General features: G+C 44.2%; 1 protein-coding gene across 1 annotated transcript in view; it reads left to right on the top strand.

Annotated features, from left to right (window-relative positions):
• Positions 1 to 15,253, top strand: part of TEX11 (testis expressed 11) — a 479,256-nt gene that overhangs the window by 41,637 nt on the left and 422,366 nt on the right. The window contains exon 7 of the mRNA XM_054718924.1: positions 4,056 to 4,136. Within this exon, the coding sequence (XP_054574899.1) occupies positions 4,056 to 4,136 (81 nt within the window). The remainder of the gene's footprint in view (positions 1 to 4,055; positions 4,137 to 15,253) is intronic.

Here is a 15,253-nt window from a genome sequence, read left to right as displayed (position 1 = left end):
GTGCATATATATTAAGAAGTGTTATGTTTTCTTGATGTAGTGTCCCCTTTATCATTCTAAAGTGTCCATCTTTGTGTCTTATCTTTAAATCTATTTTGTCTCCAGGCAGAGCCGCAAACTACCAACTGTAGGGCTGTGTCTGTGTGCTATCTGAGCTTTCCTCCCTTCTCATCTCCCTATTTATTCTCAACTAGTGGCCCAGTGCACGAAATTCGTGCACATTAAAAGGGAATTGATTAGAGGAAATAATTTAATATTGCTATTTGCCCTTTCTCTATAATAGAAGTGTCAGAGATGAAAGAAAATTAGTAAAATATATATGAAAACCTTCCTCCTGTTAGAGTCTGGGGCTCACCATGGGACCCAGAGTCAAGTCCCCGCCTACCCACATGCGCCTCAAAATCGTGTGAGACCCAGACCTGGCCGGCCTCCACCCCCATTGGGCTAGTTCCAGACCTGGCCAGTCCCACCCTTGTCAAGCTCCGCAGGGCAGGGAACGTAGCCTCAGGTCCCCTGGCCCGGTGCCAGGGTGGGGGGCGTGGCCTGAGGTCCCCAGTCCAGAACAGGGCGGGGGTCATGCCTTGAGGTCCCCCGTCAAGCCCCGCCAGGAGGGGGACATGGCCTGAGATCCCCTGTCAAGCCCCGCTGGGTGGGGGGCATGGCCTGAGGTCCCCAGTCAAGCCCTGCCAGGCGGGGGGTGCAGCCTCAGGTCCCCCGGCCAAGCACCGGGAAGGGGGCACAGCCTCAGGTCCCCCATCAAGCCCCATTGGTATGGGGGTGCAGCCTCAGGTCCCCCATCAAGCCCCGCTGGGTAGGGGGCACAGCCTGAGTTTCCCTGACCCAGCACTAGGGGTGCACCTTGAGGTCCCCCATCAAGCCCCACTGGGTGGGGAGCACGGCCTGAGGTCCCCTGTCAAGCCCCGCCAGGGAGGGGGCGCAGCCTCATGTCCCCTGGCCCAGTGCTGGGGTGGGGGGCGCAGCCTGAAGTCCCCTGTCAAGCCCCACCTGGTGGGGGGCATGGCCTGAGGTTCCCGTCCTGGCACTGGGGTGGGGGGAGCAGCCTGAGGTCCCCTAGCCCAGCACCAGGACGGGAAGCGCACCTTGAGGTCCCCCATCAAGCCCCATGGCCTCAGGTCCCCTGGCCTGGCGCCGGGGCGGGGGTCATGGCCTGAAGTCCCCCGGCCTGGTGTTGGGGCAAGGGACATGGCCTGAGGTCCCCTGTCAAGCCCTGCTGGGTGAGGGGTGCGACCTGAGGTCCCCTGTCAAGCCCTGCCGGGTGGGGGGTGTGGCCTGAGGTCCCCTGTCAAGCCCTGCCAGTTTGGGGGCACAGCCTGAGGTCCCCTGTCAAGCCCTGCCGGGTGGGGAATGCAGCCTGAGGTCCCCTGTCAAGCCCTATGGAGTGGGGGGAGGGCGTAGCCTCAGGTCCCTGCTGATTGCCCGTTAAGGCTCCTTATGGGAACTTGGCTTCAGCTGTGGGTGCAGCCATCTTTGTGACGGAATGATGGCCAATTAGCATATTCCCTCTTTATTAGATAGATTTATTAGATTTATTGTCCTCTGTGTTGAGCAGGGAATTCTTTTATTTAAATTTTTTATTGATTACAGTGTTACATATGTGTCTTTATTCCCCCATTACCCCCCCATCCTCCCCCTTATGCCCTTACCCCGCTATTGTCTGTGTCCATTGGTTAGGCTTATATGCATGCATACAAGTCCTTTGGTTGATCTCTCCCCCTTACCCCACCCTCCCCTACCTTCCCTCTGAGGTTTAATGTTCTGATCAGTGCTTCTCTGTCTCTGGATCTGTCCCTGTTCATCAGTTTATGTTGTTCATTATATTCCATAAATGAGTGAGATCATGTGATATTTATCTTTCTCTGCCTGGCTTATTTCACTTAGCATAATGCTCTCCAGTTCCATCCATGCTGTTGCAAATGGTAAGAACTCCTTTTTTACTGCAGCGTAGTATTCCATTGTGTAGATGTACCACAGTTTTCTAATCCATTCATCTGCTGATGGGCACTTAGGCAGTATCCAAATCTTAGCTATTGTAAATTCTGCTGCTATGAACATAGGGGTGCATATGTCCTTTCTAATTGGTGTTTCTAGTTTCTTGGGATATATTCCTAGAAGTGGGATCACTGGGTCAAATGGGAGTTGCATTTTTAGTTTTTTGAGGAAATGCCATACTGTTTTCCACAGTGGCTGCACCAGTCTGCATTCCCACCAGCAGTGCACGAGGGTTCCTTTTTCTCCGCATCCTCGCCAGCACTTGTCATTTGTTGATTTGTTGATGATAGCCATTCTGACAGGTGTGAGATGGTACCTGATTGTCGTTTTGATTTGCATCTCTCTGATGATTAGTGACTTTGTGCATGTTTTCATAGAGCAGAGAATTCATTGTTGAATTATAGTTGGTTAACTTTTAATTTCATATCACCAAGAATTTTTTATTACTCTAGCTTTGTAATGCATTTTGAAATAGGGAAGTGTGAGCCCTGCAAGTTTTTTTTCCCAAAATGTTTTTTTTTCTATTCTGTGTAACTTAAATTTCCATATGAAATTTAAGATCAGCAAATCAGTTTCTGCAAAAAAGCCAGCTAGAATTTTGAGGGGAATTGTATTGAATCCATAGTTCAATTTAGGGAGTATTGCCATCTTAAGACTGTTAAGTCTTCTGATTTGCAAACATGGAATGTATTACCATTTAGTTAGGTCTTCTTTAATTTATTTAAACAATTTTTTGTAGTTTTTGGTGTACAAGTATTGCAGTTTTTTGTTAAATTTATTCCCAGTTATTTTATTTTTTATGTTAATTTAAATAACATTATGTTCTTAATTTTATATTTTGTTTACTCATTGTTAATGGATAGACAAACAATAAAGTTTTATATATTGTGCCCTGTAATCTGGCTGAACTTGTTTATTAGAGTTTTTATAGGTTTCTGAGGATATTTTATGTACAAGATCATGTCATTTGAAAATAGGGATTATTTTTTTAGGAATTATACTTATGAATGAATTTAACAGAAGTGTAAGACTAGTACACTGAAAATTATAAAGCTGTTGAAAGAGGAAACTGAAGCCATAATGTCTAGGGATGTACATAATAAATATCAGAGTAACTCTTCTGGCTCCAGCATGAGATTGTACTAAACTGCCTTTCATTGCAGATGTTCACAGCACTTCAGACTATGAGTTATTGTGAGCCTGTTTTAGGACAAAAGACTGCTATTTAAAATAAAAATTTTCTCTAATACAAGACCTATTCAAGTCCAGGAATCATCTTTTAGACTTTGCATTATATCATCCTATTTAATAAAAAGGGAATATGCTAATTGACTGTCACGCCCACACAAAGATGGCAGCTCCCACGGCCAATAAGGAGGAAATATGCTAATTGACTGCCACACCCTCAAAGATGGCAGTGCCCAGTCTCAGCCCCGCCGGAGCGGGAGGCACGCGCCTGCCTCCGGAGTCCCCCTGTCCCCTCAGTCCCCCAGCTGCCCAGGGCCGGCCCAAGCTGCAGCCAAGCCTCAGATGGTGGCTGCCCATCCGCCCAGGGCTGCCCAAGGCTCAGGTAACCAGGGCCGGCCGAGGCTTGCGCTGCCAGCAGTGGAAGCAGCAGAAGTGTGATGGGGGCATCGCCTTCCCCTGATCGCCGGGTTGCCTCCCGCCCTTGAGGGCTCCTGGACTGTGAGAAGGGGCAGGCCAGGCTGAGGGACCCCCCCTCCAGTGCATGAATTTTCATGCACCGGGCCTCTAGTAATATAATAACATACGATTGTACACCAGTTTTGGCATTTCCAGAGAAAGTAAACTACTACTAGTTATACAGTGTCAATTCCGTGTTACCTAAGATTCTTACTGCTTATTTATAACTCTGTATTTTGAGCTGGTTATTATGTTTAACTAGACTAACTAGTGTTGCTAAAACAAATTAGAAAACAAATTAAGACTTATAAGTAATAGTTAAAAGATGTTAAAATTGACTTGTAGACATATAGCCTTGTTATTTCATTTTAGGCAATTATTGATAATTTTTACTTTCCCAGGCAATTGCTCAAGATGATTTTCAAAGAGCATCTACTTGTGTAATGCGCTGCAAAGATATGTTGATGAGGCTCCCTAAAATGGTGAGTGAAATTTATGAATTTATTCTTGAAGAGTTTGAAAATATGTTCCATCAAGTTTTAGGAAGTATTATTGCTACTTTATGCAACGCTTTAGAGTTTCTATTGAAATCAGTTCCAGTTAGCTGATCTTTTAAATATTTTGCTTCATTTGTTGTATACTAAAAAGGGTGTTTAAAAAAGCAATGTGGATTATTTCTTAAAATTTCTTTGCTTTCCTTTTTATTGTCAAACCATTTTGATAATAGTTCCTCCATATTTCATGCTATGTGATAAAAGAAAGAAAAAATGATTATATTTCCCTGCTGGCAAGGTTGACAGCAGTTAATCATATCGATGCCATACTATTTTTTATATTGGGATTTGGAGGTGTGAGAAATTTGATAGAATAAATAAAGCCTGCTTCCCAGACTGGATCTTATAAAATTTCCAGAGTTGATAAGATTTTATTTTTCCACTTCATCTCACTCTTTCATTCTTTATCTCCTATTTCAGTGCCTATGCCTATTTCAGGGTTTACTATCACAGAGGTAATTGATATCAAAGATATATTTGGATGTTAGGGAGAATGTTCCAGGGCTCCATAAATTGTACTTACTTGTGAGCTTGATCTTACTTTACCCCCAAATTCTGTGTTATAATGTATAATTTAATTCAGTAAATATTTATATATTGCTAATTATATGCTATATATTCTTTTCAGCTTTAAAAATTTAAAGAAAAAATTTTAAAAGAATTTTTATTGATTTTAAGAGAGAGAGGAAGGGAGAGGGATAGAGAAAAACATAGATGTGAGATTAAAACATTGATTGGCTGCCTCCTGCCTGCCCCCAACCGAGGATTGATCCCACAACCCGGGCATGTGCCCTGATGGAGAATTGAACTGGCAACCTTTCAGTGCACGGAACGATGCCCAACCAACTAAGCTATACCAGCCAGGCAAAGCAATTTTATATTTACAAAAGTATTAACAGTAATAATTCAAAGAACTGCTGTATACCCTTTGCCCAGAGACCCCATTAAAGTTTCTCAATACTGTCCTTTATACAAAACTAGAGGCCCTGTGCACGAAATTCATGCACAAGTAGGGTCCCTAGGCCTGGCCAGCGATCAGGGCCAATCGGGGCCTTCCAGCTACTGGCCAGGGCCTTCCTTCTGGCTGCCGGCTGGGGCCTTCCTTCATTCTGCGCTGCCCCCTGGTGGTCAGTGCATGTTGTAGTGAGCAATCGAACTCCTGGTCTCCTGGTCAAACTCCCTAGGGGACACTTTGCATATTAGCCTTTTATATATATAGATGGGTTCAATCTAGAATTGCACCTGGTATCTAGTCTCTTTCAATCTGGAAAACTTCCTCACTTTTGCCTTGCTTTTCATAATCTTAGAAGTTTTGAAGATTACAGACCAGACATTTTGTAGAACATTACGTAATTGTTTTTTAGTTCTTAAATTTTTTTTAGTGGAGTATAAATGGCTGTATAACATTTGAGGTGTATGATACATTTATATATTACCTTTAAAAATATTTTTAAATTGATTTCAGAGAGGAAGGGAGAGGGAGAGAAACATCAATGATGAGAGAAAATCACCAATTGGCTGCCTCCTGCACACGCCGCCCCCCTCCCCATTGGGGATCGAGGCCACAACAGGGCATGTGCCATTGACTGGAATTGAACCTGGGACCCATCAGTCCCTAGGCCGATGCTCTAGCCACTGAGCCAAACTGGCTAGGCCGTGTGTGAGTTTTTCAAAGCCTTTATTCCCCAAAGTAATGCTCTGCATCTTCTCCTCCCAGGCTTTCAACATGTATATTGTTTGCTTCAATCATCTTTTGCCCTACATAGCAGGAGCTTATTCCTTTGTATTTCAGTGTTTTCAAGAAATACCCCAAGTTTAGCCATTTTGCCACCTTGTAAGTGCTCTAAAATAGGAGAAATAAAGTCAGGCACTTTGCATTTGTCCTTCTAGGAACCACTGGACAGGTTAAATCAAACAAATCCAATTACTTGGAAACAAGGTCCAGTCTGTTGCCTTGGGAACCGGGTACCCACAGCACAGACACAAACTGCCATTTTCAAAACTGCCACTGTGTCAGAGATTGGAGTGGGGCAAAGGCAAAGTTAAAATGCCAAACAACTCACCTACCATATTTAAGTCACATTTTCCTTGATTCAGCACTCACTTTGTTGCTCTAAACTTTTGACCATTTTGCAGATTTCCAACAATTTTTTTATAGCTTTTGCTCACTTTTGTCAGTGTTTCTTTGGAAGGCTAGGCTCTTTGAGTTCCCTAATATGCTATTTTCTCTGATGTCACTCAATATTTTGATACTCTATCTTTTGTATGAAAACCGATTTTTCTCTCTGAAAATTTATATAAGTACTAGAGGCCTGGTGCACAAAATTTGTGAACTGCAAGGTGGGGGTCCCTCAGGCCAGCCTGTACCCTCTTGCAGTCCAGGAGCCCTCCAGGGACATCCTCCGCACTGCCGCAGAGGTGGGAGAGGCTCCCGCCACCATTGCTTCGCTTGCCAGCCATGAGCCCAGCTTCTGGCTGAGTGGTGGTCCCCCCGTGGGAGCACACTGACCACCAGGGGGCAGCTCCTATGTTGAGCATCTGCCCCCTGGTGGTCAGTGCATGTCATAGCGACTGGTCATTCCACTGTTTAGTTGATTTGCATATTAGCCTTTTATTATATAGGATAACCAATACTTATTTAACATTATTCTTATTGCTTTATAAATATTATTTAATCTTCACAATAACCTTTGAAGTGAGTTTTATTGTTATCCCCATTTTAGATAAGGACTGAAGCAAAAAGGGGTTTAGCAGCTTGCCCAAAAAAATGCAGTAAATGATGAAAACTAGATTCAAACCTAGACATTGTGGCTCTAAAGTCCCTGCACTTAACTACTATACTGTTTTTTCTCTTGTCTGCAATGTTTTAAAATTTTATGATATGTCTTGGTGTGGATCTTTTTGCATTCATTGTGCTGGGCACATGGAGATCCCACCCAGCGGAGCTTGACAGGGGACCTCAGGCTGCGCCCCCCACCCCAACACCGGGCCAGGGGACCTGAGGCCGTGCCCTACGCCCTGGCGCCAGGCTGTGGGACCTGAGGCCGCTCCCCCTGCCCGGTGGGGCTTGACGGGGGACCTCAAGGCGACCCCCTAGACCAGGCCAGGGGACCTGAGGCTGCGCCCCCCCACCTGGCAGGGCTTGACAAGTACCTCAAGGCATGCCCCCTGCTCCGGCCCGGGCCGGGGGACTTCAGGCCATGGCCCCGCCCCAGTGCCAGGCCAGGTGACCTGAGACTGCAACCCCCACCTGGTGGGGCTTGACGGGGTTGGAGTCTGCCAGGTCTGGATGTAGCCCAATGGGGGTGGGGCCAGTCGGGTCTGGGTCTGGCGTGATTTTGAGGCGCATGTGGGTGAGTGTGGATTTGACTCCGGTTCCCATGGCACACTCCAGACTCAGAGAGGAGGAAGATTTTCATATACATTTTACTAATTTTCTTTCATCTCTGACACTTCTATTATAGAGAAAGGGCAAATAGCAATATTAAAATATTTCCTCTAATGAATTCCCTTTTAATGTGCACGAATTTCATGCACCAGGTCACTAGTGGTCAGAGTGAGACTTATACCGGATTATAACTCTTTACATCCATAAGAGACACACTCAAGGGGCTGACTCAGTGAGCACCAAAGCCCCACTGAAGTAAGTCCTGCCCCATAAGGGTGTCTCCTGTGCAACAGATCTTCCAGTGTAGACAGAGCTGGTCATCACAGCCAATTGGCCTGGAGGTCAAAATATACATACATGGGGAGAAAACTCCACTAAACCAACAAATAAAAAATGAAAACAACAAACACACACACAAAAAAAGGATGGGAACTGAATCTGAAGAGGCAGAGCTTATTTCCAGAAAGTAAGGTAAAGGAATTGAATGAATGTGGGAATGGGCTCAATTCAGTATAGAGGAGGTAGAAAGAGAATGAGTGTATAAGAAGAAAAGTAGATAACAAAATACTTATTAAAAATAAAAATATATATATATAAATTTTCCCCTTTCTTTAACCTTTTGCACTCGGATGTCGAGTGTGACTTGACACGGTTAGCATCGGTAGCCCATCCCTTCCCTCCCTCCGTCCCTCCTCCTTTATTTGGGCTTTTCTTACATTAAATAAATAAGTTTGTATGAAAAGAAACTCCAGTTTTTTATTCTACTGCCGCACTTTGTAAAATCTGGGGTATTTAAAAAATTAAATCCCGAGAAGAATAAAGGAATCAAGAAAAAAGCAAGTGAGTGCAAAGGGTTAATATATCTTTCTACATATTCAGCTATTTTTGGAAAAGGAGAATAGAGTAGAGAGTAAGTAGGCTTGAGTTTGGTGAGTGAAACTAATTACGCTATTAGTAGAAGAGAGCGAGCAAGGAGAGGAAAAACAAAAGCATAAAATAAAAACAAAACAAAACAAACAAACAATCAAACAACAACCACAACAAAATTGGCTAGCAAAGAAAGAGAAAAAAGAAGCTTGCATGGACTTGGAGCAGGGAAGAGGAAATTAGATATATGAGTAAGCCAGCAGAGTCTACTATAATAGTCATGCGTCAATAAAGCAGTTAGAGAAGGTCAATTTTTAACAAGCAGTAAATAGAAAGGAGAGAGTAAAACTAATGCAGGAACAGGAAAAGAGAAACAGGATGAAAAAGGGATGAGTGAGGAAGAAAAGGTTGGCAAAAAGGAAAAAATGAGATAAAGTAAAGCAATGAGAAAAAATAAAAATAGAATATAGAACACTAATCAAAAAATAAATGGTTAAAAAGTAATTAAAAATAAAATAAAGAAAAAAATAATTTCTTAAGTAAAAAGTAAAAAAGTGAAGTAATGAAGTGTCCTTCGCTTCAGCTGAGTTTTTTTTTTTGAAATCTTTATTGTTCAGATTATTACAGATGTTCCTTTTTTCCCCCCATAGCTCCTCTCCACCCAGTTCCCACCCCACTCCAGGCCTTCCCCTCCCCCCCACTGACCTCGTCCATAGGTATAAGCTTTTTGTCCAATCTCTTCCCACACCCCCATATCCCCTTCCCCCCGAAAATTGTCAGCCTGCTCCCCTTCAATGCCCCTGATTCTATTACATTCACCAGTTTGTTCTGTTCATCAGTTTTTTTATTCAATTGATTTTCAGGTTCACTTGTTGATAGATATGTATTTGTTGTCATTTTGTTGTTCATAATTTTTTATCTTTACCTTTTTCTTCTTCTACCTCTTCTTAGAGAATACCCTTCAGCATTTCATATAATACTGGTTTGGTGGTGATGAACTCCTTTAGCTTTTTCTTGTCTGTGAAGCTCTTTATCTAACCTTCAATTCTAAATGATAGCTTTGCTGGGTAGAGTAATCTTGATTGTAGGTTCTTGCTATTCATCACTTTGTATATTTCTTGCCACTCCCTTCTGGCCTGCAAAGTTTCTGTTGAGAAATCAGCTGACAGTTGTATGGGTACTCCCTTGTAGGTAACTAACTGTTTTTCTCTTGCCGCTTTTAAGATTCTCCCTTTGTCTTTTGCCCTTGGCATTTTAAATGTGATGTGTCTTGGTGTGGTCCTCTTTGGATTCCTCTTGTTTGGGGTTCTCTGCACTTCCTGGACTTGTAAGTCTATTTCTTTCACCAGGTAGGGGAAGTTTTCTGTCATTATTTCTTCAAATAGGTTTTCAATATTCAGATGTTGGTACACTTGAAGTTGTCAAAGAGGCTCCTTACACTATCTTCATATTTTTGGATTCTTTTTTCTTTCTGCTTTTCTGGTTGGGTGTTTTTTGCTTTTTTGTATTTCAAATCTTTGACTTGATTCTTGGGATCCTCTAGTCTACTGTTGGATTTCTGTATATTATTCTTTATTTCAGTCAGTGTATGCTTAATTTCTGATTGGTACTTTTACATATCCTTGAAGGTCTCACTAAATTTCTCAGAGGTTTCTAGAATATTCTTGAGTAACCTTATAACCGTGGTTTTGAACTCTATATCCAGTATTTTGCTTTCATCCATTTCTTTTATTTGTGACTTGTTTCTTTGTCTCCGCATTTCGGCTGCTTCCCTGTGTTTGTTTCTATGTACTGGGTAGCTGCTAAGTCTCCTTGAGTTGATAGAGTGGCCTTGTGTGGTAGGTGTCCTACAGGGCCCAGTGGCTCAGCTTCCCCAGTCACCTGAGGTGGGCATTCTTAGTGCACCCTTTGTGGTCTGTGTGCAAAGTTTTGTTGTAGTTAACCCTTGATTGCTGTTGGAATCACTGGGAAAAATTGACCTCCAGGCCAATTGGCTGTGATGACCAGCTGTGTCTACACTGGTAGTTCTGTTGCTCAGGAGACACCCTTATTGGGCAGGACTTGCTTCAGTGGGCCTTTGGTGCTCACTGATTCTGCCCCTTGAGTGTGTCTCTTATGGATGAAAAGAGTTATAATCCGGTATGGTCTCACTCTGACCACTGGGTACACTGGCTCTTGGATCTCCAAGGAGGTGCAAGGTCAGCCACCGTCTGGGGCCGCCCAGTAGGAGCTACAGAGACATCTGCAGATTCCTCCTCTTTGTATGTGGTTTGGAAGTGCCCAGACAAGGCCCAGCTATGAAGCAAGGCAGGCTGCTGCTGCAGGGCCTTGGGCCTTCTTTTGGAAGCTCTGGGGCTCTCTGACCCAGCTGCAGTTTGACAGGTTTTAGGCGGAGTAAGGACAGGCCATTCATATGCAAATGCTGATGTGCACAGCTTGAGTGGGGTTGTAAATTGGGTGGGGCGGGGTCTCTGGGAATCACCAGGGTAGAGCAAACAGCAATGGCTGCCAGTCAGTCCTGCACCGGAGAGGTCCCCAGGTCTCTGTGTCCTGTGCCCCCGTGCAGGAACAATGATCGCTGCGAGCACCTCTAAGAGAAAGCTGCCCTCGTGTTCCTGTCCCGATGCCAGACAGTCCAGTTTCTCCCCGTATGTGTCTGGGTCCCCCAGAGTCTCACCCGGAACTGGAACTCAGAGCAAGCAGGAGCTTATATCTCCCTCCTGATTAAAAGAGCAGGACCAGCACTTTCTGCGCCTCCGCACCTCTTACCAGTCTCACTGCACTTTCTTTTTTTTTTCTTTTTTAAAAATATATTTTATTGATTTTTTACAGAGAGGAAGAGAGAGGGATAGAGAGTTAGAAACATCGATGAGAGAGAAACATCAATCAGCTGCCTCTTGCACACCTCCTACTGGGGATGTGCCCGGAACCAAGGTACATGCCCTTGACCGGAATCGAACCTGGGACCCTGGAGTCCGCAGGCCGACGCTCTATCCACTGAGCCAAACCGGTTTCGGCTGCAATTTCTTCACATCTCTAGTTGTGGAACTTTCACTCAGCCAGCTTTCCTGCGGTTCTGGGTGGTAGTTGTTCTGCCTTTTAGTTGTAATTTTGATGTGGTTGTGAGAGACAGCAAGTACAGGTGTTTACCTATGCCGCCATCTTGGTTCTCCCCAAGAAGTGTAGCTCAGCTGAGTTTTAATGTCCCATGGGGGCTGGTTTAAGACCCCTCTCTACTGTTCTGTCTGCTAAGTCTCGGTTTCTTGTTATGTAGTCAGCACTGTGTTGAAGTTCCCAGCGATCCCCTGCTCCTCTGTGTCAGACTCCACAGCCTTGGTTTCAGACAGGCAGGATCAATCTGCCCGCTTTGTTTGGCTGCCTGCTTTCAGTGGTATTTACACAAGCATCTATTTATGACATGGACTGTAGGTGGCAGTGTTGCTGTATTAGTTTCCAAGACCACATGGCCCCTTGACCCAGGAGGGTTCCCTGGAGTTACTCAGAATCCTTGTTTCCTTGCCACGCTCAAGGCTGGGTGCAGCTGCACTGCTAGTAGGGTCTGGCTCCTTCATGCGAAAAATGGCTGTGCAGTGTTCAAGGGACCAGACTGTCCCAGAGCTGGCTTCCTGGTTGCCTCCCTGTTTTGCTCCCCAGCTTCCACAAAACCACCTTCCTCTGCATCGCAGCTTTGATGAGTTTTTGTAATTGAAAGATCTTATGTACTGGGTTTAGCGAGTGAATGCAAGGAATATATAAAGACAGAGTAACTGCACCACTGTGCGTCTCTCTCACCCTTCCTCTTCCCCTTCCCCCCAGCACTGTGCCGCCAGTGCAGAACTTCAGGCTGCCTTTTTGGTCACAGCTTCCCATATTGTGGACTTAGATCTAGTGTGCCTTGCTGCCAGCAGCCCTGTGGACCCCATTCTATAGTTGAGTGTTACGCATATCCCCGAGCGATGCAGACTTGGTGCAGTGCAGTTTCCTTCTGACCCTCTAATCCCAGTTTTGCATGCCTTTCTCTCTCTAGCCCAGATCCCCGATCCTACCATTCTCCATGTGTTCTCTGTCCTTTCCGGCCATGGATTGTCTCACCTGCTATGTTTAATTCGCCAATTCTGGGTGAATGTTATTCATTTCAGCTGTGTCTTCTATCTGCTCTGTGAGAAGGCACAGGACACGTCCACCTATTCGGTTGCTATTTTGTCTCCCCCTGGACAAACTTTTTAAGAGCCCGCAGCTGGGAAGGCTGGAGTCTCAGTGTTGGTGGGTTCACAGCTGAGGCTGCAGGTCCCTGGCCGGTGTGGCTATAGGTTCCCAGTTGGTGTCTGAGGTCTCCTCAGGTAGAGGTGAGGCTGGGCTCCCAGTCACAGCCGCTCTCCCCTTCAGGTTGGCACAGTCTCTGCAGCAGATCCAGCTGTCTTGGGAGAGATGGCAGTGGTAGTAGAGGCTGCCCGGCTAGGGGAGCCTGGTCTGCCAGCCCCAACAGTCATGCATAATACGATTGTCCATCACTCACACGCACACACACACCTCACATGTCCACGCATTCCCTTTTTGCTCCCTCACTCACTCATACTCTCTTCCTCACTGCTGTCCTGTTGGCTGCCATTTTCATATCCTGTATTTTTTGTGTGAATAATTTTTTAAATGAAAGTATAGTTTACATACAATATTATAATATTTTCAGGTGTACAACATAGTGATTTGACACATATGTATATACTAGAGGCCCAGTGCATGAAATTCGTGCACGGGGCGGGGAGTCCCTCAGCCTGGCCTGCACCCTCTCCAATCTGGGACCCCTCGGGTGATGTCCCTCTCACAATCCAGGACTGCTGGCTCCTAACCGCTCACCTGCCTGCCTGCCTGATCACCCCTAACCACTCTCCCTGCCAGCCTGATCACCCCTAACTGCTCTCCCCTGCTGGCCTGATCACCCCTAACTGCTCCCCTGCTGGCCTGATTGCCCCTAACCGCCTCTGCCTTGGCCCCCACAACCCTGGCTTTGTCCGGAAGGATGATCGGAAGATGTCCAGTCTACCTGGTGTAATTAGCATATTACCCTTTTATTAGTATAGATGCCTTATGAAGTGATCACTACAATAAGTCTAGTAACCTTTCACAGTACAAAGTTTTTGCGATACTATTAACTATGTTCCCTGTGCTGTACACTACATCACTGTCGTTTATTTATTTTATAACTGAAAATTTGTACCTTTTGTTCTCCTTTATCCTTTTTACCCATCTCTCCACCTCTCTTCCTTCCAGCAACCTACCAGTTGGCTCTCTATACAATAAAACCTTGATAAAGCTGACTAATTCAGGCAAGGGATATGTCCATTAAAGCCTAAAATTTATTATATAATATAGTAGGTTTTCTGAATGCATATGTAAAAAAATTGACAAATTAATTTAGTTTACCTGTTTTTTACTTATATTAGACACATTTGTGCCATTAAAATTAAGTATGGCCCTAACTGATTTGGCTCAATGGATAAGAGCGTCGGCCTGAGGACTGAAGGGTCCTAGGTTCGATTCCAGTCAAGGGCATGTACCTTGGTTGCGGGCACATCCCCAGTAGGGGGTGTGCAGGAGGCAGCTGATCAATGTTTCCCTCTCATCGATGTTTCTAACTCTCTATCCCTCTCCCTTCCTCTCTGTAAAAAAAAAAAAATCAATAAAATATATTTTAAAAAATTAAGTATGTATGAAAAGTTCAATTTCACAGAAAAGTTTTCTATATGTATTGTAGCAATTTTAAATTTATACTGAATAGGCCTAGTAAATGGGTGTATTTACCAGTCACTGCAAGTAAATGCACATGGCTGGGGCGTGGCTTAGCACATGTGGGAACATCAGCAAGCATTAAAACTGCTGCAGAAAGTCAGGCCACAAGATAGCAGAACGAATTACCATGTGAGATGTGGTGTGATCACATGCTAATCATTCGCTGAATATTTACGAGCAGTGACTCCTGGATTTAAATATGTAGACTATAGTTGTAGATATGTAATATTTATGTTGGCGAAATTACTACAGTGTTTTTTCCAACATATGGTATATTCACTAACATTTTAAAAAAATAATTTAATTGCCTGGCCAGTGTGGCTCACTTGGTTGAGTGTCAACCTATGAACCAGAAGGTCACAGTTCCATTCCCAATCAGGGCACATGCCTGGGTTGCGGGCTCCATCCCCAGTGGGGGGCGTGCAAGAGGCAGCCAATCAATGATCCTCTCTCACCATTGATGTTTCTATCTCTCTCTCCTCCATTCCTCTCTGAAATCAATAAAAATATATTAAAAAGCTATTAATTTAATAATTAATATAACAAAAATTATAACCTATTAATTTAATTATAAGCAAATTTGGTTAAAAGCATTTTTAATTGAACAGGGTGTTAATTTTCACATATGACATATGGACTGGAAATTTTGTCTGTTCCATCAGAAGTCCGCTAAATCAAGGTCTGCAAAATTGAGAGTTTGCTGTATATATTACTCTGTTTCTGTTTTGCTTTGTTTGTTCATTTCTTTTGTTTTATTTTTAGGTTCCATATATAAGTGAAATCACATGGTATTTGTTGTTCTCTGTCTGAAGTATTTCACTTAGCATAATATCCTCTATGTCCATCCATTTTGTCACAATTAGCAAGATTTCATTCATTTTTTTTATTGCTGGGTAATATTTCATACTAGAGGCCCAGGGCACAGATTCGTGCACTAGCGGGGTCCCTCAGCCTGGCCTGTGGGGATCGGGCCAAAACCAGCTCTCCGACATCCCTTGAGGGG

Source organism: Eptesicus fuscus, chromosome 1 (assembly GCF_027574615.1).
Source record: "Eptesicus fuscus isolate TK198812 chromosome 1, DD_ASM_mEF_20220401, whole genome shotgun sequence".
In the NCBI taxonomy this organism is placed as follows: domain Eukaryota; kingdom Metazoa; phylum Chordata; class Mammalia; order Chiroptera; family Vespertilionidae; genus Eptesicus; species Eptesicus fuscus.
Note: the sequence above shows the minus strand (reverse complement) of the source record. Positions and strands in the feature narration are given on the sequence as shown.